Raw genomic sequence first — 23,127 nt, forward strand, 5'->3', positions numbered from 1 at the left:
CTGTGGTCTGGTCCGCACCATATGTATTCCATTGTGCGAAAACGCCCGGTAATTCAAACGCTTAAGCGTTCGCGCCAGCTAATTCGAACATCCCGCGCCACCGACCTTGCTCTCAGGAGCGGGTTAACTCACGTGGCAGCGCCTCCGACCCGACCGTGTGGCCGCGCTACGCCGTACGCCAGCTGCTACTCCCGATTTCAGTTCCACGTAACCATGACAACCAACCACGTGGTGACCTTGAATGCTGCGATGAGCGGTGTGGTGCTGGCAGGGGCTGTTGCAGTGTTGCCAACCGTAGGGTAATTACCCTACTTGTAGGGTATTTTAGGCATTTATGGTATATTGTAGGGCTGTAGGGCCGTCCGGCCATTTCCCCGCCAAAAGTAGGGTATTTTCAGACGTTGCTTCTTCAACGGCGAGCATAACAAAAAAAAAAAAGAAAAAAAAGAAAAAAAAAAAAGCTGCCGCACAAGTTTTGCATAGCTTTACAACCCGTGTGCTGCCACACCACAACATCATGCCAAACGAAAGAATCCAAGTTGCACGACCTGCTAACTGAGAGCACCACACACCAATTTGGAGTATGTAGGCTCCCTAAGTTGGAGAGTATTGGAGAGCTAGAGCAAGTGGGGGGTGGGAGGAGGTGGAGTTGCGCTTAGGAAGTTTGGAGCCAGAAGAGGTATCTTCCCAGTGGAAATGGTCCCGCCAATTTTTTTCTGATGACTGGTCCATCCGGCGGTCCTTGTTACACCTGCGAAACACGTGACACCGCAGGCGGAACCATCCCGAGCCCACCCAGGACAGGTCCATATCGCTTGAGCGAATGATGTTTTAGCGAACAGCGACATTTGAGCGAATCGACGTTGTAGCGAATAACGGGGGCCGCGCTGCGCTCACGCCGTTTCGCGGCGACAGTCTGCGGCGCCTCATTACAAGAATGTGAACCCATTTGGCCCACCCGAACACGCCGCTTCGCGGCGTCCGACTATTCGCTAAAGTGTCATTCGGTGCAGCGTGGGCGTTCGCTAAAACGTCATTTAATTAAGTGAGTGCATCCCGGGGACTGGAGGCGTTCACTTGAGCGAACGACGTTTTAGCGAACGAAGCCGAAACAATGACGTTTCGTCGAATGACATTCTAGCGAATACGGAGAGCCGCCGGTTTCCTATCCTCCCCTGCTGTAAAAACCTAGTTTGTCGAAACTGTACCTTAGTATGACGAATCCCGAGGCGGTACTCGGATTAGCTTCTTTTGTAATGAGCCGCCTTGTCTGTCGCCACGAGTGCTGGTTCCGCGTAGCCCAGTTTTTAATTTCACGACAAATCGACTAAACATGTTGGTTGGGGATGTCTGTGCGCTCGCTACATCACTGTTTTGCTGATGCTACACAGCGCACATTGCAAGATGCAAGCATGGTGTTCTAGAATAACGCAGGTATGCGCTTCCATGCGTGCCCTGTCGCTTTGTACTGTATTAATATTACCCTGTATCATCATAATCCATGCAACAGTATTATTTGAACAAAGATTTGCCTCGTGGGGTAAAACGTAGGGTAATGAGAAACATTCGTAGGGTAATGTAGGGTTTTCTGGACGCTGCCGTGGGGTATTTTTGAAAAATAGGTTGGCAACACTGGGCTGTTGTCGTTTTCTCTCGTGCCCGTTGACTAGTGATGGGACGAATCACCGGAGATTCGGATTCGGACAGATTCGGAAATTTCCGAACTTTTCGCGACGAATATTCGGCAGATTCGGAGATTCGTCAGGTTCGTCGCTGGATGCAGGCGGCAGCACGAAGCTTGTCGTAAACCTCGCGAATGCGGTCAGTTGTGCTCTTCTTAGGTACTGTTCCTGCATATAACCAGATTTCGTGTTGTTTATGTCAGCGTATGGTATGTACTGTGCTGTCATTGTAAACCCTGGCACGCGCCCAGGTCCAGCGAGCTGATCGGTGTGGTTGGCGTAGGCCTAACCAATGCACGGTCTCGCTTTCTGTGCGATTTCGCGGTGATCGGTAAAATGTAGCGAAACGCTGTGTATTATATGTAACCTGGCGCAACGCACAATAAATATATATTCAGGCAAGGAAATGATTCGTCTCCTTCTCTAGAGCTGCGTATGTCTATACCTGTAAGGCGTCACAACTTAGGCCGCGTACTGGCAACGGGGGGGGGGGGGGGAGAACTCGTTTCTCTGTTCTCGGCAGCAAGTTTTGTATACATGAACTTTATTTGATGAAAAAGAAATACAACAATGAAGTCTAACGCAACTTCATTGTTCGTAAACAAACACTAAATCGGAAAGCCTGCATTAACCAGGAGTTTCAGATTGTTTCCCGTGTTCCAATAGAAATACCTCAGTGGGCACTCGTTAGAGATAATCGAATCGAACATACTCACTTATGTGGTGTGTGCCACTGCGACAGTAATTATGGGCAAAAATGTGTCTGTACCGAACAGCATGTACGGCATCGATCTCTTGCGGCGATGAAAACATGCGCTTGTATTTCCACGTGCGTGCACCAACATGCCTATTTGGGTCGTCATCCAGAACCGAAACCAATTTTTCCGCGATGTCTGGCTAGGCTACCGTTCTCGATAAACATCCAAAATAATATTAACAAAGCGGAACATTTTATTTATTACTCTGATATTATATTACAATATTATTTCGTGAACTTTGTAGAATTTAGTGAATTTAATGTCACGAAAAGTTGAAACACACATCGACGTGATTTGGCAACCATGACAACGCTCCGAATCTTTCCGAACTTTTCCGAATCGCTTGAGATTCGGCTACTTTTCCGAATCTTTCCGAATCTTCAGATTCGGCTCCGAATCTCGATTCGGATAAAGATTCGTCCCATCACTACCGTTGACGGTGCTGAGCCGCTGCTCTTCGGTGTGTTTTCGGTGGGAGCGCGACAGTTACGTTTCTTGCCTTCCACTCGCGCATTGCTGCGCTTCGGCGTGTTTTAGGCGGGAGCGCGACAGTTGCGTTTCTTGCCTTGCACTCGTGTGTTGCTGCGGTTTGGCGTGTTTTCGGTGGGAGCGCGACAGTTACATTTCTTGCCTTGCACTCGTGCGTTGTTGCGCTTCAGCGTGTTTTCGGTGGGCGCGCGACTGACGTTATCTGGATTCCAAGCATCCCCGAGGTCATTCAGGCTACGTGCCCTCAACACACCACATCTGAAGACCCTTCAGCCCTCAGTGGCGAAGATTCTGATGCCAGCGAAGAAATTCCCCCACCTAGTGCAACTGACGTAGCGTCAGCGCTGGACAAAACCGCGCACTACTTCCAGTGCCAAGAGAATGCTGATGCCATGTTAGAGCTAGTCTCCAAGCTCCAAGCGATGTTTGGACCGCGCACAGGCGTGCATCACGGGTTACTTTCGTTGGTGATCGGTGTAAATAAATGTCCCGGAATTCGCCACTGATGTGTTAGCTCAGTGCACATGCGCCGCCCAACACAGTGCTACATGTAAGTACTCCCTTTAATGAGCTTTCTTTAGTTCGAACTCCGTTCAATTCAAACAAATTTTCGGTCCCCCTCAAGTTCAAATAAACGAGATTCGACTGTATATCAACACTCTCAACACTGACTAATTAAGGTATTTCTGCTCAAATCACATTAAATGCAATCTATTCATATATAAACAAATATTCTATTCGATTCGCAATCGATTCCTACTAGTATTTGTATTCAATTCACATTCGAAAATTTTATTTTTACACATCTCTGCTTAAAAGCGTGCCACAAACTTTCCAAGTAAAAATTAAAGAAAGGTACTGGCAAAGCCGTTTAAACAATTCCAGCCCTCAGCTTTATGCCAAACGCCGATAAATGAGTGGGGCAGCAGCTTGACAAGTTGTATCCTTCGCCCGATAACATGAAGCCATGCTGGGCAGCCATGCTCCTCTGCCCGGCCGGTGTGACTGAGCTCACCTCTTGCATCACCATGTCCTGACACTTGCGGATGTACTGTCCCTCAGCCTTCACCACTGTCTGCAGAAACTGCAGGTACTGCACCTGCCGCCCATGGGTCTCGATGCAGTGCACAAAGTGCTGGATCACTCGCTCTGTCACTTCACTACACAAGGCCACGTTGTCCTTGAAGACGCTGCACAATGTCTGTGCCTCCAACAGCTGGAACATTTGCCACCAGAGGAAACAGAGGTTAGCAACAGCAGAAGGTTAAGATATATATGTTGGTACAGCTAAACTCTCAGAGGACAAACATTGACCCAACAAAGTTCGCCATGTAACAAGTTCTTGTCAAGTTCTCATTCTATTCCTCGTGAAAATGAAGCAGTTTTCAGCAGCAGTTTCAAATTAACGAAGTCTGCTCCGGGCATGTACAAATCAACAAGCTTGGTGTAACAAATAAAAATTGCTGAAACAGCTGAAGACACTCTCATCCCTTGTAGGTCCTTAGGCGTAGAAAATCGCAACAAAAATGTTTTTTTCGGAAAGGAATTTTCTAAATGTACAGCTATTTTTTTTTCCGATTAGCAAACTATTTAGATCAATATTTAAGACATAATATCAATTGATAAGACCCATGCACGATAAATTTGCATCGAAGTTGACTCTTAAATGGTGCTTCTACCGCAAGACACAGCTGCCGTTCCACGGTCGCGATCGCAACCATCTTGGTCTCATTTGAAAGAGCACCATTTTGTCTTCAATTTCACGTCACCACTGCTTCCTTCATCACGTTAGTTGCGCAGAAATACCGCACAAAGGAAAGGTCCAAACGCGCAATCCTATTTGTTGCGGCAGCATGTGCACACAAGCACACGTCGGCGGAGAACATGCAACGAGCCCTCTAAAACACCACTGAGGTGCCAGCAGTCAAGTGGACTACATTTCTGGTGCCTACTAGGCATTGGGCAGGTGCCAGCAGTCAAGTTGCCTATGTTCCTGGTGCCTGTGAAACTATTGATGGTGTGACAAATATGTACATATTTCTTCCTCACTTTTTCAAAGCACAAACTTTGTACTACTCTGCAAATTTGGCAGAGGGATATCTCAACCTCTAAGGCAAGTAGAACTATAATATTTTCTGTGACATGTGGGTAGATGTACAAAGCATACTATGTTGGAAGTAGATTTTTTTAATTCAGGATAACAAAATATTTTAATTGCCCTATTGTTTATCTTTTGCCAACCACAGACTGAATGCTGAACTCTCGTGCGTTCTAAAAACGCCAATAATGGCCCAATCTGAGAAGTACTTCTAACATTGTATTCCTTATACTGTGTAGTATCTAACCACATGTTATTAGTACTTCCAGTTGAAAAAAATATTTTTTTTTTTGTTTTTCCAAACAATGGCCAGAGATTTTCAATTATCTCGAGAAGTAATTGTCTTACTAAAAAAATTACATTTGAAATCAGCCCCAAAAGCAAAACAAGACTAAAAAGTTTTATTGGATTTTATGCATAACTAAGGGAAATACTTCCAATTGACTTGGTACTGATTATAATGAAATATCGCTTCAGTGCACCAATATTTCACGATACTCAAATCTATTCCTAATACTACATTTTTTCAGTCCAGGGCTGCCAAGAAATTTGTCGCTTCCTAGTCTCGAATAGCTGTCATGTAAAAGATAGTTTTAGAACAATAATGTTTTCTAGGCTGTTTGCAGACTGATGCAAGCTGGTGATTTACTGAAGTCAACATAATGGGTAACGTCATCGGCTGGAGAGTGAGAAAGAAGGAATGAAAGACCACTGCAAAACAATCGTAATAAAAATATGGTAATGGTTGAAAGAAAATTTAAAGGCTACACTAAATTTGCATCATCATTATATAAATTACATATGGAGGATAAATAAAAAAAAACATTTTTAGAGAATGAGATAAGTTATGTGTGGTAGAGATTGCGCTACATAATGTGATGTTTTCGAGTCTTCATGGAATTAGAGCATTGATACAATTGTTTAGTTTCAACATTTCTGTTCAGTAAATAGTGGATAGTGTTTATGGTTGTTTCTTGTGTCACCCAGAAACAACCATATCACCACAACATGTAATTTGATTTGTGTCTTTGGGTGTCAGTCATGGGATGAAGATTTCTTCGTAAAGAAATCTATATTACAGCACAACACAGTAGTGTTAAAGCTTTTGTTTCCTGCTCAGACACGCATTTTGTGCCAGAGATCCTTTACAAAACACAACCAAGCCACACTGGAGTTTGTCACAGTTTAAGCATCGCTTCCAGCACCAAGCGTGCGACTGGACCTCGGTTCACGCCTAATGCTGACGAAGCTCTCCTGTCCAATATGCATGCTTAGGGTGCCTGCCCAAAATATAGTGGCCTCTATGGCACAGCGACTACTAGATGCGGTACAATTTCAAAAAGGATCTACTGTGCTTACTGTGAGCTCTGTGTGTAAGGCAGAAGAGAGGGGAGAGGGAAAGGGGAGATGCCCACTTCGGAAGAGACGTCCTCCATCATTTCTCTCCTACCGGGCTTGTCAGTGAAAACGCAAATAAGCTTACAATATGAATGGGACACGGCCAGACTGGCACAGGACAGATAGGCTCACCCCTGGTGTAAGGAAGAGGTCGATGTGCTTGTGAAGCAAGCCCTGATTCTGATGATTGCCGAGGCAGAAGTGCTGCAGGAAGTCGTGCGCCAGCCGCATCACCTCATTCATGCGCAAGTCTTCCTTCTGGAAGAGAACAGTGCCACGATGCTGGACGTGCAGGGTGCCTCTGACTTTCCAAAAGGGTTTATCCTGCGACATCCTTGACGCCAGGAAAATGTATCCATCGAAACCTCAGCAATGTAAATATGGCAGTGGGACCACTATAGTCAGTTAGAGGTTAAGAAAAGTTTTCGAGGGCAAGGAAGTTTGGGGAGGAGGAAGCAGACGGAATGCTGGAGAAAAGAGGAGAAAACCTCCCCCTCTCTTCGGCGTTTAGTCTGCTTCCTCCTTCCCATCCTTCCTTTCTCTCAAAAACGTTTCTTAACCTGTAACTGAATATAGGTCTCTCAAAAACGTTTCTTAACCTGTAACTGAATATAGGTCTTGCTGGCTTTTCTTGAAGCGTCAGAGGAGGTGTCTGGGGCACAAGTACGATCAGATGCTTGCAATAGTCGTACTAGAACTATAGTAGTACTAACACTAGTGCTAGTGCTTATACTATACACTGGTACGCAATTGTGCTAGTGCTAGTATATATGTTCTCAATGATGGTACTACTAGTGCTAGCACTATTAGTAGTACTAGTGGCCCAAATAGTGCTAGTACTAGTGATAGCGCTAGAGCTGGTAACAAATACCAGTGCTAACACAAGTACTATCACTAGTATGCAATAGTGCTAGTGTACCATTGCCAATGCTGGTACCACTAGTGCTAGCACTAGCACTAGCACTAGCAGTAGAAATAATGCTAGTACTAGTGATAGTGCTAGACTAGTAACTAACACCAGTGCTAGCACTAGTATTATCACTAGTATGCAATAGTGCTAGTACTGGTACTGTTGCCAATGCTGGTACAACTAAAGCTAGCATTATCACCAGTAATAGTGGTAGAAATAGAGCTAGTACTAGTGTCAGTGCTAGAACTATTGCAGGCAGTGATGTCAATCGAAACACTTCTACTTGCTTCGTTATTACTCGGTAAAAAAAACACCAAGACCCTTTCATCAGGTACGCTTACCCGCTACATGCACATTAATTGAAGGAGCGCACGAATGCCCACATAAAATTAGCTCACAAGACCTGTTTCGCTTGGAAACATCTTGCGTATCCAAATATCCAAACTTGGAAACATCTTGCAAGTTCCGCACAGCAAGTGCCCTCGTGAGGATCATTTTCCAAAAATATGTAGCAGTGTGCAACCATTCTTGCAGGTTCTAATTTTTGTCTTGATTTCAGTCCCTCTTTTTCAGACGCAAGTTTCCTTCCTCAGTTCAGACAATTCGCATTGTCTGGCCAGTGGGAGTGCCCAGGTCACAGAAGCGTACGACCCAAGAGTCTTCAAGGTAGGTGTTCCTGCGAACAGCCCCACATGACGAGACGTTCCCCTCACCCTGTCATAGGGAATCTGCAGCAGCTGCAGCACCACGGCGTGTGCCCCCATGTTGCGCAGCAGTCGCTGCTCGTGCTTCCGCTGACGCTTGGCACCTCCGGGCCCCGTCTGGTAGCACAGCCGCGTGAGTCGCTCCAGGATCTGTCCGGGGCATACCAAGGTCTCTGAACTGGCGTAGAATCTTCCGCAAGTTACAAGTTGTTAAAGCGGAATGCTTTTATAGGCTGGTTATTAAAATCTTAGCATCATAAAAAGTTGCTACAAAAATTATACGGCCTCGATGATGTAGATTAGTGGTTTCGCAGACCCCCTTTGGGGTGCACAAAAGCATTCTAGGGATCTTCGAAGCCCTCCCTCATCAGTCAAGCCCGGCAATAAAGGTTCTCTTTTTCAGATTGGGAAGAAACATTCCAATTTTCGTGTTTATGTCAATGAGAGAAGTCTACTTCAACTACCCCTTAGTTATATTCATTTATTAAATCATTATCATAATTAACCTATACCTTTCCCTTCCGCTCACCAAGAGCAGGGTCCTCCATCATCTCCGCCGATCCACAGGGGCTCCGCAAAGCATCAATAGTTGGGAACCACTGATGTAGACAAAGACTAGGGAGCACAGTCTTTGTCTCACACAAACTACACTCCGTGTGTCGTTTGTGCATGAATTCTCAATTTTTCTTTTATCTATTTCTTCATTCATATTTTTTTTTACAGCGAAGCTGTTAAGGGCTAGGTTCCCCAGGATCGTGTCCGGTACCAAAATCTTGTCGACACAAACCTCCACAAACCTCTGGACAGCTACCGCCATCTATAAGCGACGGCAGCAAGCACACAACCAGTCTGGTTGCCGCCGTCGCTCGTAGATGGCGGCAACCTTTCCAGCTATCATAGAAGAATGAATAGTTGGGCGAGTTGGTGGGAGTTCATCGTACGAAACAGGCGCGCAAAACAGACAAGGACAAAGAAGAAACACACGTGACGAGCGCAGCGCTCGTCACGTGTGTCTCTTTGTCCTTGTCTGTTTTGCGCGCTGTTTCCTACGCTTTTATCAGTTTCGGTTTAGACTCAGGATGGGCCGTGCACGTGCCCTTTCAGGGAAAGGAGACAGGCTGCGGAAGGAGCGGCGACACATGCAGCAGCGCTAATAAGTCCGCAACTGACGTGAAGCCGCTGTCGCCTCAGCTTCCACTGCATCCATCGTTTCGGACTCTTTTGTGAAAGAAGAGCACGTCGCTCGCCTGGAAAGCCGCCACCAAGAACAGAACCAGCGATTTAAACGGCGCCGGCGGGCTACGGAAGCCAAGCGCAAGCGCGAGGCCCGGCGACAACAGCACTCCATAACGGCTGAACAGTTCCCGAGTGCGACGGCGAGCTTCCGGAGGGATTTCGTCAAGGACGTTTAAACAGACAGGACCCGGCATGACGTCAGCCTGAGTGAAGCCGGAAGAGGTGTTTAATCCCAGACTGCCTTGCGCACCCGTTCCGAGGCCGTGGGGTAGCGCACCGGCGGTTCGTCTGCTTTCTAATCTGCTCCGGCGTGTGCTTTACGAGGCTAGCTTGCGATGCGGTCAGCGTCCGCCGTCGGCGTCCACGATGGAAATGCTTTGCAGCGTGAGTGTTTATACTTAGTTCCACATTATGTGCGAGCGAAGTCAGAACTGTAAGCGCGAGCCCGTTGTTCTGTGCGCTCCTGGCTTGCATGCATGCTCGTGCGATCTGCTGCTGCTGTTTATTAAAAAATGTGTTGCGCACCGCCAAGTCCTTCACGGTGCGTCGTCTGGAGCGTCTCAATTCTAGTCACTTTCTTCCTGCTGGGCAACCAGGCGTTCGTTTATAATAATCTCATCCAATTCCGACCATACCGGTTTAAAAGTCTCCCGTTAAGTGCTGTTTCAAATAACAGTGGGTGCCGCCATTACTTTCGGTGCACACAGTCGCGTTGCCACGGAAATGTCATGGCAACGCGGTTGTTTGCACCGAAATTAAAGGTGGCGCCCACTCACTAGGCTTCCCATTGGTCAAGAAATGCTCGTTGCGGCTCGTGGCCACGCCTACTTCCGTTACACTTCGCTCCATGCATTGGGGATAGGGCACCACCTCCTGCCCATTATAACCTCCTTGGATTTCGTGGAGAACCCGTTTGGCGTCACGTCCGCCGTGTGCAACCGACTCTGGTTTGCCGGAGATTTATCCACAATCGGCGGCATGTCGGACGAGAAGAATCGGGAAACGGGCGCATGCGCGTTGTGGCAGTGTATCGAGTCGGCGGACGTCTACAAAAAACCGGCGTGCAGAACGTGCCGAGATTCCCTGCTCAAAGGCACGGTGCCCTGATTCGCGACCATGAACGGCTTCAAGTACCCACCCATACCGAAGCACCTACCGAGATTGAACGTGGTAGAGGAACGACTAGTGGCTCCTCGACTCCCGTTCATGAGCCTTGGGCGGTTGACGTGGTATAACAAAGACAACCAGGGAAAATACGGTTTTCACATAACCAAGTACCCAATCACACCTTAATCCTTACATTTATAAATACTTAATTTCCACCATAGTACAGCTTCGCTGGTCTTCCTTCTTCACGAGAGTGGAAAGGCTGAAAGTTTTTTTCTCTTTGCTTTAGTATCCTACTTCTATTATTATATTTACAATTTTTACTTATTGATTACTTGTTAGTAATCAATCAATAAATTTGCTTACTTGTTAGTTTTATTTATTTTTACCTAATTTATTCCTGATTTACTTTATTCCTTATTTATTTATTTTCCTTTTGTATCTATTTATTGATTGACGTTTTTATTTATTATTATTATTGTTATTATTATTATTATTATTATTATTATTCTTTATTTTATTAATAATTTTCATTCAAAACCTGCCACTGTTGCCAGCATTTTTACATTAAAATAAACCCATTCACCCATCCATACCAGCTGGGCTGGTAGGCTGCTCAGTGGCTACAGCATCCGACTGCCACTGCATCGACTCAGGTTCGAGCCACGCTGGGGGTTTGAACTTTACACAGCTTCGTTTATAATCTTAACATCTGTAATGCTCCCAGCGTGTCACTGGTCCGTGACAATTTTCTCATAGAAAACGTAGCATAAAACACATTTATGATAGCATGGTCAAGTGTCTTTACAAAAAAAACCTTGCCAGGAGTTGAACCACGGGTATTTCTCACCGCAGTCTAATGCTCTACCACCACGCCAACAAATTGGCTTGAATCAGTGTCGTTAGAGCTGCCATGTACTCGATTTGCAGCAAAACATTTGCCGCCCTGATGTCAGGAGAGGTTACACGACCAAGCGATCCCTGTAGGTTATGTCATTGCACAAGCCTAATGGATTAGTGATACGTATAGTGTAATCACTTTAAGTAGTATTATCTACCAGTTACATGATCACGCTAGTACAAATTAATTATGGCGTCACGTGACGTGACGGTGTCATAGGATTTTGTGTGACACCACAACATGATACTGTGACATCACATGACCTGACCTTCGCATGACACGCTCATGACATCATGTCAGCACAGACCGTTAAGTATAGTAGGAAAAAAATATATCAGCTCATGACAGCTCCTCAGTCCAGATTCGGTGTATTTCTGGCATGGAGGTAGGAAGCTTCTGGAGGCGACTTAACACCACCAGGGCCCGTTTTCTCGAACGCGAACCGTGGTTTAAAGTTAACTATTGTCCCAAGAAGGGAGAATTCTAGGTCACGTGACTTGGAGAGCAGGGGCGCCGAGGGAGGAGCAGTACCTAGAATCAAAATGGCCGTGGCGTCGCTCAACGAGAGCTAATAATTCTGCTTGGTTCTGCTGAACATTCATTTCGATCCGGCTGTTATATTAATGATGCACCATCAACTTATTAGCACGTCAGGCAAAGCGGTAGTTCAGAGGGACTACTAAACTAACAGACGGCAGCATTCTGCGAACGCATCACTCTTCAGCAGTCCGGGATCCAAGACATATGACGGTACATAAGCCTTGCAAGTGTTTTTATGGTGAGTAAAAAAATGTTTTGCGAACAAGTGTTGGTATATATTTATACTAACATGTTTAATTTGTTACGCTATGCACACCAACTCATGAGCAGCGATTACTTTGCGAAGAAAGGGGGTTATCCTCAATAAAGTCTTCGTTCCTGGTGAACAGCTGGGACATTATACTGTTTTTTTTTTTGTTCGCAGTGCGCCCACGGTACGCCGACAGCTTCAGGGTTTCTACATATCCCCGGTGGCCAGCGATTCAACGGTGACGAGAAGCTTAGCTTCTCGTCACCGGTGGATCGGTAGGGCAAATGGAAGAGAGGGCAAACAGTTGAGATCAGCAGGAATCGCAGAAACGTGCGTTGCAAGGAACAAAAACGAGACTACAGCACCGGCGTTGCCAGACTAGAAGGAACACGGGAAAGTTATGCGTTGTTTATGGCGAAACATATTGAAGGAAATGTTTTTTAGATTTTCGAATATTCGTCGACAAACTATGGCATAGTAGCTAAAATTTCTTCGTACCATCGGAAGCAAATAAATTGGTTTCAAGTACAACATTACTATATTTTGACTTAAAATACCATGCTAGATCGATAACAACCAGCGGAAAAAGAGGATAAACAAAATGATGCTTGTTTCACCGATAGATGGCGCATCTTATTGCCCAATCAAAAATAATTATTGTTGTTCTATATCCAGCCGTTTATTACAGTACCTAGGTACTTTTTCCTTCCTAGGCACCATGGTTTACCAAAATGGGTTTACCATCGCTTCGAGAAAACCGGCCCAGAGGTGAAGCCACAAGTGTGGAGGGACGCACCCCCAACAACGGCCAAAACCAAGAGAGGGGCCCCGAGGGTGACCAAAACAGCTGTTAAGTCAGCTCTCCTATTCGTCCAATAGCGTCTCTTGGTTTTGGTCATCGTTGGGGGCATGTCCCTCCCCACTTTTGGCATCACCTCCTCTTGTGGTGTCATGTCACCTCCAGAAGCTTCCTACCTCCATGATTCCTGGCTTTATACGTAGGATCAAGGTGTTTTTGCCGTGTTCTAACTCACTGATTCAGACGGCAGATCCTGCCATCACCCAAAACCCTTTTGTTTTTTAGGAAAGTGGGAACAACTGTAAGGCGAGATTCTAGTTGGGGGGGCCTCACCTGACGGATGGTGACGTAATTGTCGGCCCTGGTTGGGCTCAGTGACGCCTCAAGCTCCCCCGCCTCTTTGGCTGGCACCAGCTCCTGTAAAAGGCACGTCCTGTCAAACCTCGTATTCATTGTGGCCCCTCTACGATGATTCACTCACGGGCCGCAGGGAGTCTCCCCGCAGGATCAGACGCTTGTCCATGTCCGTCTCCTGGTCTGGGTCTTCTTCCCGTGCCTGAAATTCAAGTTTCAATCGAGGAGGAATAAATTGGCAGCATCCTCCAAATAAAACCTGCTATGAACCAGGGTCAAACAAGGACTATACTTTGTTTCGGTTCAAGTCCAGATGAAGCCGACGCTACATGGTAATGGGACCAATCAAGCAGCGTCAAAAGCAGGAGTCACTGTGCCTTTTTCTGTTTATGATTGGTTAAGTGATGATAGAACATGTACAAAAATATGATGAACACCACGGTGGTGTGCTTTTGACGCTCTCAGATTGGTCCCATCGGCTCATTGCGTCGGCTGCATCTGGACTTGGGGGTGACAACGCCTTCAATTGTCGATTTTTAAACCAGTCGCCCAATATTGATGAAGTTTAAAGGGTCTATTCATCTTGTTGCCTAAGTGCACTGCATGACGTTTTATCTCTGAAGGACAACTTCTTGATAAGCTGCAGGGGGAGGTATACAGCTGCTGATGTAAATCCCCTCACTTGGCAAGAAAATGTATCATAAAAATTGCTGCAAAATATTGAGCATTCCTAAGCTTCAACTGTAACTAGAACATTTGGGGGGTGCAGCAATCTATTTTTACTTTGAAATCTGCCTTTTTTCTATACAAAATGCCGATTTGAAAAGCATTTCACATAATGGGGCATTTTGTTTCTCATCAAAACCATACTTTCTGGCAATAAGAACTTCATTTAAGTAGAAAAATAATTATCTAGCCGCATTCCTCATTAAATTTCAGTTCATAAAGGTCCACAGCGAAGAATAAATTTGGCAGTTCATTGAAATGATAGATTTCCCAAAAACAAAAAGTTGCTGCAAAAAAGAGAAACTGAGAAAAAAAAAAAAAAAACATTTGAAGTCTTCACATCATTACATTTTATTTTACTGGCTGTGGTGGCAACTAAAAGGTACCAAGAGCAAAGGTTGTGCCTTCTGCTTACACCCTATCTCCTGCACAGCCTTGCTGAGCGAGCCGAGCTTAAAACACTTTCTTTGAGCGTCATTTTGTTGTCGATATGTGGACAGTGATTATGAAATGAGTGAGGAATTGGATATGCTTGCAATACACGAACGAGCGTCAGCAATTAGGGGCAGGGCAAGCAGTGTCGAAATACAAAGCAGACAAACCCGCATGACTTTCTATAAACGAATGTTGGTTTCAGTTAGTTTTCCGTTCAATCGGGGTGGGCTTTTCGATCCTTGGCCACATGTATAGCCTCTTCCACGGCAAAGCTGGACTTTTATGGTCTTCTTGCCCAATAGTGTTCACTCTCGAAAACAAATATGCTTAGTACTAAAACTGTGAAGAAATGCTCTTTTCAACGAGAGTATGACAATCATTTTAGGGTGTACCGGTGTGGAGCTACAGTTGTAAGAAAATAGGAAACATAGAGGCTTCACATTTCCATAACATATGATTTTGCATCGTCGGATTACAAAAAATGTTTTATTTCTCCATAAATATTTAAGATATTGCAATAAAAACTTGCAAGAATGTGCACTATTAGTTGTTGAACTACAATAAATAAAATTAAGAAAAGTCAAATTTTTTTCTCAAAAAGAGCACATTGAAGGTGGTGTCCCCCCAAGGGGACACCACCTTCAATGTGCACCTTAAATGTGCACTTTTTTGAGAAAAGAAATTGATGACTTTTCTTATTTTTATTATCTCTACACTACCCAAAAAAGTGAATGTTTGGATCACTTCTCTTATTTAAATGACATTTACAGGGCTTGTTTCTGTTGATGTTGAGAACATTTCTGCCAAATTTTCTTAACCTGGGAGAAGTACAAAAAAAATTGCAAATGTTCACAGATGAAGGTGAGCGTGTCTGCGAAGGAAAACTAAGTGAGCGTGTCTGCATGGGAAAACTATCATTTTGAAATAACTTATAAATTTGTTGTTTAACGTCTTATATTGGTTTAGGACAGTTCAGAGCAGATAGCTATGGAGCTATATTTCTATATTATATCGTCTTTCAAGACAAAAAAATCTGTATAAACACAAATACTGTTTTTTAGATTTCTATCCTTTGTCCAAAATTTTAGTTCTTGAGCATGAAAAATTACAAAAATAAAAAATACAAGCTCATAGCTATCTTCCCCTTAAAATTTCATTCCAGAAAACCTCATAAAATGAATCCAAGTTACGTAATAACAAAACGAGTTTTCCTAAAGTGTAATTTATGCCAAAAAGTGGAATGGAGAAAAATGCATTCAAAGTGCTCCAATCTGTACATTTTCTTCAGCATCAGTGGACAGTAAATAATTTATAAAAAATGAACTATGCAATGTAAACTAGTGAAACTTTCTGGGAGTATTCTCTAGATGTTGGTGGATGTAAATATGACAATTTTCAAAATCAACTTTTTTTGCAGAAATTGTTTTTTCTGGGTAGTGTCCCCCCCATTAAGGTAAAAACAAAAGTATAGGACTCAAGACTTGGACCTGGCCCTCAAAACCTGGCCCGCATTCTCAAGACATATGTTACTGGTCCTTAAGATCTGGTCCCGGCCCACAAGACCTGAGCCACGAGACCTAGCCTTCAAGGCTGGTTTTCAAGACCCGTCCAGCTCAAGACAGGTCCTGGCCCTGAAGACTTGGTCCTTATTCTCAAAACCTGGTACTGGTCCTTAAGATCTGGTCCTGGCCCTCAAGTCCTTGTCCTCAGGGCCTGGCCCTGAAGACCAATCCTCAAAACCAGTTCACTTCAAGGCAAGTCCTGGGTCTCAAAACCTGGTTCTCGAGACCTCGTCCTTGAAGTGCTGGACCAGGACCATGTCCACAAGAACAAACGTTTTCGTCTTGATAAATACCTGCCCACCTTCAAGGACAACCAAGGAATATCTCCCCATCTCGACAACTTGCTATAAAACAGTACAAGATCTTAGATACTTCGCTAGCAATAATTGACAAAATAGAAAAAAGATGAGGAAGCATTTCGCTCATAGTCAATCATCAATGGGTAAGAGAGTTGCGGAGTTGCCACTCCGGAGTTGGAATGAGTTTTGAATTATCCTACACATTCGCGCCCCCGGAATGGAATGGGAATGGAGTTTGATGCCTCTCGCCCAGAATGGAGTGGGAATGAAATGGGCTCGGTTCTTATGCGAGCTGTGTCGATCTTCAGCTAGGGCCTACGGCCTGCTGCAGTGGCATAAAAAGGGGGGTGGTTTGGGGGGTCAAAACACCCCTTTAAGTCATCTTTTTTTCTTCAGTAAAGAAAGACAGCTATTGAATGTCTACTGAATTGTTGAATTGTTCCAGCCAACGAGGGGCGTTGGGGCCGGCCATGTCCGTACCCGTGAATTATACAGTACATTGACTATAAATTTCCCTTCCAGGAATGGAAATGGGCCCGGTGTCTCCATTCCTAGGATTTGAAAGAAATTGAATAATTGGAAACTCTAATTCTCCGGAATGGAGTTGGAATGAAATGGGGGTGCCCATTCTGCAACACTGATGGGTAATATTGCTAAACTTGAATCATACTTAAGCTACTGAAAAAACACTACCGCGAAATTCTGTATGAATGCCCTCAACCAAGAGGTTGCCCATCAATTTTTTTTTCTGGCTAAATATCTCTAACATGAAAATTCTGAAACATCACCTACCACTGTATGAATAGATCCTTCGCGAAAATCCCAGAAGCCCGCGCGCGCCGTGCGACAAATGATGGGAGTCCCTGGTGCACCCCTTTCAGTGTCTCTCCTCCCTCTACCACGTGGCACACGAAGGTGCAGGTTACCACGGCAACAACATTTTAGCAGCCGAGTCGGACGAGCGACGAGCCAATGGCTGCCCCTCTCTTATCCCTCTCCTTTGTATCGGCTCTGCCGTCTGCTGCACCAATGCTTTGTCGAACCTCGTCAAAACCTGCCACGGTTGCGGTGCGAAATAAATGGATTCGGTGACACTTCAATACGTAAAAGTAAGTTACGATGAATAACATAATCAAATAAGTTCACCTGTCGCGATGCCTTCACGCTGCCACAGATGCGGTACGCCGCCAACGACATACGACTCGCCGAATGAGCGGGATGGCTGCAACGGCTGCTGGCAGTAGATGCCGGGACGCACGAAACGAGAAAGCGCGTGATCTGTACCAATTAAAAGTTCCCAAAATTTCCTGCCGTTGTGGCGCTGTACGTTTTGCAACAGGTCTATTCCCGTGGAACATCATGTGATGTTCGACGAGAATCACATGAACCGCACGATCGGCAGTAGCGATATGTGTGACAAGCGAGTTCATAGCGGGTTCCCCTATGTTTTTCGCACCGTGACAAGCGAATCTGATGCGTCCGCAATCTGCGATATTTGTTCCTGTCACATACAAGCTTGTAGTGGGTTCCCATATGTTTATCACACCGTGACACGTAAATCTGTTGCATGTGCGGTCTGCGGTATCTGTTCCCATGAGACGGGAGTGCATATAGTGAATGCCTACGTGTCTATATCACTGTCAAATGGGAATTTACCGTGTCCGCGATCTGCAGTATCAGTTCCCGTGCCACATGGTTTGTAGCAAGTGCCCCAATGTTTATAACTTATGTTTGATCAAATTTTGCTGTTGCGTCCGCAAGGACCACCCACCCTATATATTTCATCCTTTATCTCTTCATGCTGGGTGGGCATTCTTACGGTATTTTATGGTAGTAGTACTTTAAGACAGAGACGATAGAGGCACAAAGGATGTCCAAAGAACTATGGAGGTGTGCCAGGGAAGTCCTGGCTAGAAAGCCCATTTTGATAACCAGTACTTTGAACAGTTGTGTCACCAAACATTGATGTAGCATATTCATAACAAAGAAATCCAAAATCGAGTTAGCATGTAGATAAGTTAACTGCACCCTGCATCAGCATGAGAGAGAATCCAATGTTTCTAGTGGAGACTGCCAATTTGTGTGGTTACAGCAGGGAAAAGATATGGTTAGATTGAAACTGTGGTTCAAAACTACCTCGATAAAGGCAAAGATGTAGGATAGGAATACGATCAAATTTTTTTATACCGTGCATTTCGACTGCAGTTAACTGTATAAGGTATTGTTATTTACATTTAATTACATTGAAGGCTATTTACAGATTTACAGGTCAGGTTAGCCGGGACAATCATCGTGGATCAGCAGTTTGATCAGGGTCGAGCTGCGCGAGCGATCTCGAGGGTTCGCCGATCGTCATCGTCTTCTATATGACGCAATAGCATGCTCACAGTGGCGATGAGCAGGCACAAATATTATAGGTATTAACCAAAAAGGAAACCTTTTAAAGCGATACTTTACAGAGATTTTGAGGCCGTCGGCTAAGGTCTCCGTTAGGAAAAAAAAACCTAGCTTTTTCCCCCCTCTCTTGGCACGAGGCTAAGGAAGCCGGGTCTTCCCGTTGGCCGTGCTGCGCGAGGAGCGGAAAGAGGGGAGCCTCGGCAACCCGAGTTGCTACGCGTGTTATTGGATAGTTTTAGAAACTTCCACCGCTCTTACCCACTTTCTTCACGAATCACCGAGCACTCATGGCAGTCATCGGTGGCATCGATGACGCCAATTGCAACGGCTATGAGAACTAACATCACCACACCTCCGTCCTTGGGTACACGACATCCCCATTCCACCCGCACTGCGCGACTATGCTATAGCTATCGCTTTCGTTTCTTCGTACATGGTGGGCGAAAAATACAACTTTTTTTTATCCCATAAATTAATAAAGACTTACCTAGGTGCAACTCAACTCTTACTTAGAAAGGCAATGACTGGGAGGAAGGCCACAAGAAAACAAGTCGCGATAGTGCAACACACTACTAGTGATATGGCTTTGAGAGAAAACAATCTCTTCTGTCTTGACCCTAGCCGAACTCGGAGATGCGCTCGGTTCCCGACGGCATACCTTGAAGACCCAGAGCTCAGACTTTTCAACCAGGTTGCGCAGCTTGTCCAGGTCAGCCTTGATCTGCTTGTAGTTTTCGACATCGCTGGCAGACACGAGGAGCTGCACCTGCCTGAATGCCTGCAGCACCTCTTGCCTCTGCGTGAAGTGCTTGAAAAGCAAATGCAGGGCTCCGGACACCAGGGGAGGGTAGTCATGCATCGTCAAGTGCAGGAGCACACGGAGGAACGTTCGGCCGCCCTCGCCGTCTAGGTCCACGTCACCCAAGTCCTCGCTGAGGAAAGAAGGAAGGTCGACGGACGGGTTAGGCCACCTGCCCTCCGTAGCGCTCCAGCGCATTAAAGAACTTACGTGCCACCAAAGATGGCCTCCGCCTCTCGGCCAATGCGCTCCATGTCGATGCCTGTACAAAGGGGACAACGAGAAAGATGTCTTTGAATTTTTGTGGTGGCATTCATGGGCCCTTAGGTTCCAGTTTGTCTCTGTTGACCATCAAATAGCACAAGAACTGAGGAAAACACTAGAATACTCATCACACCAGCATGCTCTACTAACTATTTCGTCGGTTAGGGTCATATAGTATGTAGTCTAGACTGAAGGTGGCAGTAAGGCTTATGGAATCTGAAAACTTCTTCAATGCAGAGAGCAAGTCGTCTGCTTCTTGCGCAGGCGCTGCGGTGACGTCAGAATGACGCAGAACTCTAATTGGCTTTGATTGAAAGGATAGTGGGTAAACCTCAATGCTAGATGCCTTGAGGTTTACCCACTATTTTTTTCAATCGGCCAATAAGAGCTTGATGTTCTGACATCCTCGCAACCCCTCTGCAAGAAACAGACGAACTTGCGCTCCGCATCGAGTTTAGGCACACCCACGCAGGCATACACAACCCCGGGGTCCCATCTTCCTTCTGTTTACCAGCAAATAGGAGGACCTGAGAAAAAATGCTAGAATCCCACTGGCACTCTCTGCTAACTACTCATTTATCAGAGATATGTCTATAGACTGAAAATGACAGTAAGAGTTACTGCCCTAAAAATTTTGCTTATTAAGGGGGGACATGGGCCTGAGTTTCAAAATTTTTTGAAAAAATTAATTTTTCAATCTTGAGGTTTTCAGTTTTAGAGACTAATTATACACCCTTATATTAAATTTCATAACCATGTGCCAAATAGTTAGGTTGATATATAATATTTTCAACACATTGTAAGCCAGTAACAAGGTAAAGGAGTTCAATGTTTGAATGCATTTTTCTCAGTTCCACTTTTTGCTGCAAATTTCATATGAAGGAATCTTTTGTTCGAAGGTAAAATTATTCTAAAACCACAATCAAGATGTTTCTGAACTGAAATTTACTGGGGAATCGGGCTATCTACTTTATTTTGTTTTACATTAAAATCCTCATTGAGAAAAAAGTATGTTTTGAAAAATTGACATAGGACAGATATGCATCTCAAATTTTGAGGTAATCACTCTTCCTGAAATATTTACATTTGAGTTATCAAAACTAGATAGCCTGAAGTCCCACATCCCCCACTTTATATTCAAGCAGTTAAAATGGTGCTTAATAGGTTCATTTGCATATCATAGATTTCTTAACGAAGAGTGACACATCTTCTTATGCAGGTATGTAAAGTTGTCCTAGAGAGCTGAAAGTTTGCACAGTACGCCTACATCTGAAGTTAAATCTCCCCTGCAAATTTTATTCCGATCACATGAGTAGTTCAGAAGTTCAACCTCTAGCCAGTGTCCCCCCTTAAGTTCAAGTGCAGCCTCTCAGATGCACGCAACCATAATAAATTCTCCGGTGTGATTAAAAGAAAGTTTGCATTAGGCGGCTTTTCCACACCAAAGAAGGCGTTGGGAAAACCAAAATCTGAACAAGCTCTGAAGCACTCAGCATAACTTTCCGATCACAATAGTTTGGGTCGTACAATTTTTTATATGAAGGTAATTGAAGCTAATAGAAGGAAGAGCTTAAAAAGGAACTTTCTAGAAGATTCCAAGAAGCAGCCGAAATTTCAGATATAAAGTGCTTCATCAGGGCTAGGTTCTTCAGCTAAGTATGCTGGCTCTGAACAGCGATGAAACATCAGCTGCCACCTTGAAGTATTTGGGAACTTGTTTTTAAAATGCCTTTTGATAGTTTATGAAAAACTTACACAATGCCTTCATCATACTGAAATTAAAAGTAAACGCAAACAGACTAGTGTATAAAATGTATCGGTATCTGTCTTTAAAAAAACAGATGGTAACAATCGTTGCGCCCTCAACACAAAAAAAAACATGGTTATCTGTTTATTTATTGACCCTGACACCATCAACAGACTGCAAGCACACCTTTGTCGCCAACGATGAGCGTTTCATCCGCTTTCTCGTGGCTCTCGTCAAACTCCCGCTTGAAGATGGTCAGCAGTCCCGTGATGCGGTAGTCGAGCCGCACATTGAGGATGAACTGTGCGAGATCCGACAGGCAATCAGAATCCAAGCCGGACCAGTCTAGCCAAGCTAATCTTTCGGCTGCTTGCCTGCAGGATCTCGATGATCTTGAGTTTTGTGTCCATGACCAAAGTGTCCTCCGCGGGGCCCTTGCGAGGTGCCGGCGCGGGCGTCTTGGTGAGCGTCGTTGATCCAAGTACCATGTTCGTCACCACCGTGCCGACGTCGCCCAGAGACTTGAGCACAGTGCCCTGAGCTGTGTGCACAAACATTTCGTGCTCAGGTCCTAAGGGACTGAGCAGAGATAGAGAAGAAACACGCAGAGCACCATCCTTTCCTAAATCTGTTACCTTCATTTTTCCGCTCAGCTTGTTTGAAAAAAAAAATGTTTTTTGAAGATCACGAAAGACGTTTTTGAGGAGCATTGCTCGAGGAATCTTTCTACCCACCGTTGGCAATGGCCGCCTCGGGAACGCAGTCCAGGATGTTGAGGAGCGTCTTGGTGAGCCTCAGCAGATCGCTGAAGCTGTAGAAGCCAAAGTAGATCAGCTCTCGTGCCAACTTGACCACCTGCGGTGGGGGGGGGGTTGTTCCTGTGACAGAGAACTGCCGAAGGCCTCGTACAAAAAGAAAAAAAATCCCATCCGACACACGGACCTCGTAGGTGAGCTTGTTCTGCTCTCGGTCAGCAAAGGACCAGACGTGACCCACGACGTTGCACAGGTAGTCTTCAACGAAGGTTATAGTGGGCTTGAACTTGCGCTGCACGGCCTCTTTGCTCAGATCCGGGTGCCGGTTGGCGTCGTAGCTGCGTGTTGCAACGTATGCTGCTTCTGAGGGACAATGGCAATCGCATGCTCCCCCTTTTTACAGCAACAGCTGTTATTTGCGAGATTCTACGGCGGATCCCCTGCACGTTTTATGTATGCAATGACCCGTCAAATTGAGCGGGAAAATTTCTCCGCTTATTCCAACGGCAATTGTGACTTCATGGTGCCACGTAACGTCAGTGTCACGTGATATTGTGACACTATGCGACGTCAAACTGTCATGTGAACACCGTCCACTGCACTTGGCGAGACGTAAATCCACTAAATTTAAAACCACCAGTGTAACCGTGTGTAGTGTTTCGGCTGCCGCCCCAGTTCATTCTGCAGGACATGGCAAGAGACCAGGAATTTTTCCCGTCACTTACTCATGGATTGAGAGGTGCTCCGGAATTTCCGACCACAGGCGGGCGTATTTGACAGGTGTGATCAGCTCCTGGGGATCACGGTCCACGTGCATGTGTAGCATCAGCCGGCAGAAGGCGGCTCGCAAATCGTACGGCAGGTTTTCGTCCGCCATGCACCTGAAAAAGCGCCGTCATACAGACGTCTGTCCTTGA

At 45.3% G+C, this 23,127-nt stretch overlaps 1 protein-coding gene across 4 annotated transcripts in view; it reads right to left on the minus strand.

The window, feature by feature from the left end:
* Positions 1–23,127, minus strand: part of LOC8042698 (inositol 1,4,5-trisphosphate receptor type 1) — a 76,810-nt gene that overhangs the window by 48,432 nt on the left and 5,251 nt on the right. For all 4 annotated transcript variants that reach the window (XM_040498684.1, XM_040223056.3, XM_040223055.3 and 1 more), the window contains exons 10-21: positions 22,936–23,091; positions 22,398–22,548; positions 22,190–22,310; positions 21,830–21,996; positions 21,642–21,756; positions 19,655–19,706; positions 19,304–19,577; positions 13,354–13,428; positions 13,206–13,289; positions 8,049–8,189; positions 6,558–6,683; positions 3,945–4,145 (exon numbers count right to left, since the gene is read on the minus strand). In XM_040498684.1, coding sequence (XP_040354618.1) covers positions 3,945–4,145; positions 6,558–6,683; positions 8,049–8,189; positions 13,206–13,289; positions 13,354–13,428; positions 19,304–19,577; positions 19,655–19,706; positions 21,642–21,756; positions 21,830–21,996; positions 22,190–22,310; positions 22,398–22,548; positions 22,936–23,091 — 1,663 coding nt within the window. The remainder of the gene's footprint in view (positions 1–3,944; positions 4,146–6,557; positions 6,684–8,048; positions 8,190–13,205; positions 13,290–13,353; positions 13,429–19,303; positions 19,578–19,654; positions 19,707–21,641; positions 21,757–21,829; positions 21,997–22,189; positions 22,311–22,397; positions 22,549–22,935; positions 23,092–23,127) is intronic.

The sequence above is a fragment of the Ixodes scapularis genome, unplaced genomic scaffold (genome assembly GCF_016920785.2).
Source record: "Ixodes scapularis isolate PalLabHiFi unplaced genomic scaffold, ASM1692078v2 PGA_scaffold2__306_contigs__length_199485367, whole genome shotgun sequence".
In the NCBI taxonomy this organism is placed as follows: Eukaryota; Metazoa; Arthropoda; class Arachnida; order Ixodida; family Ixodidae; genus Ixodes; species Ixodes scapularis.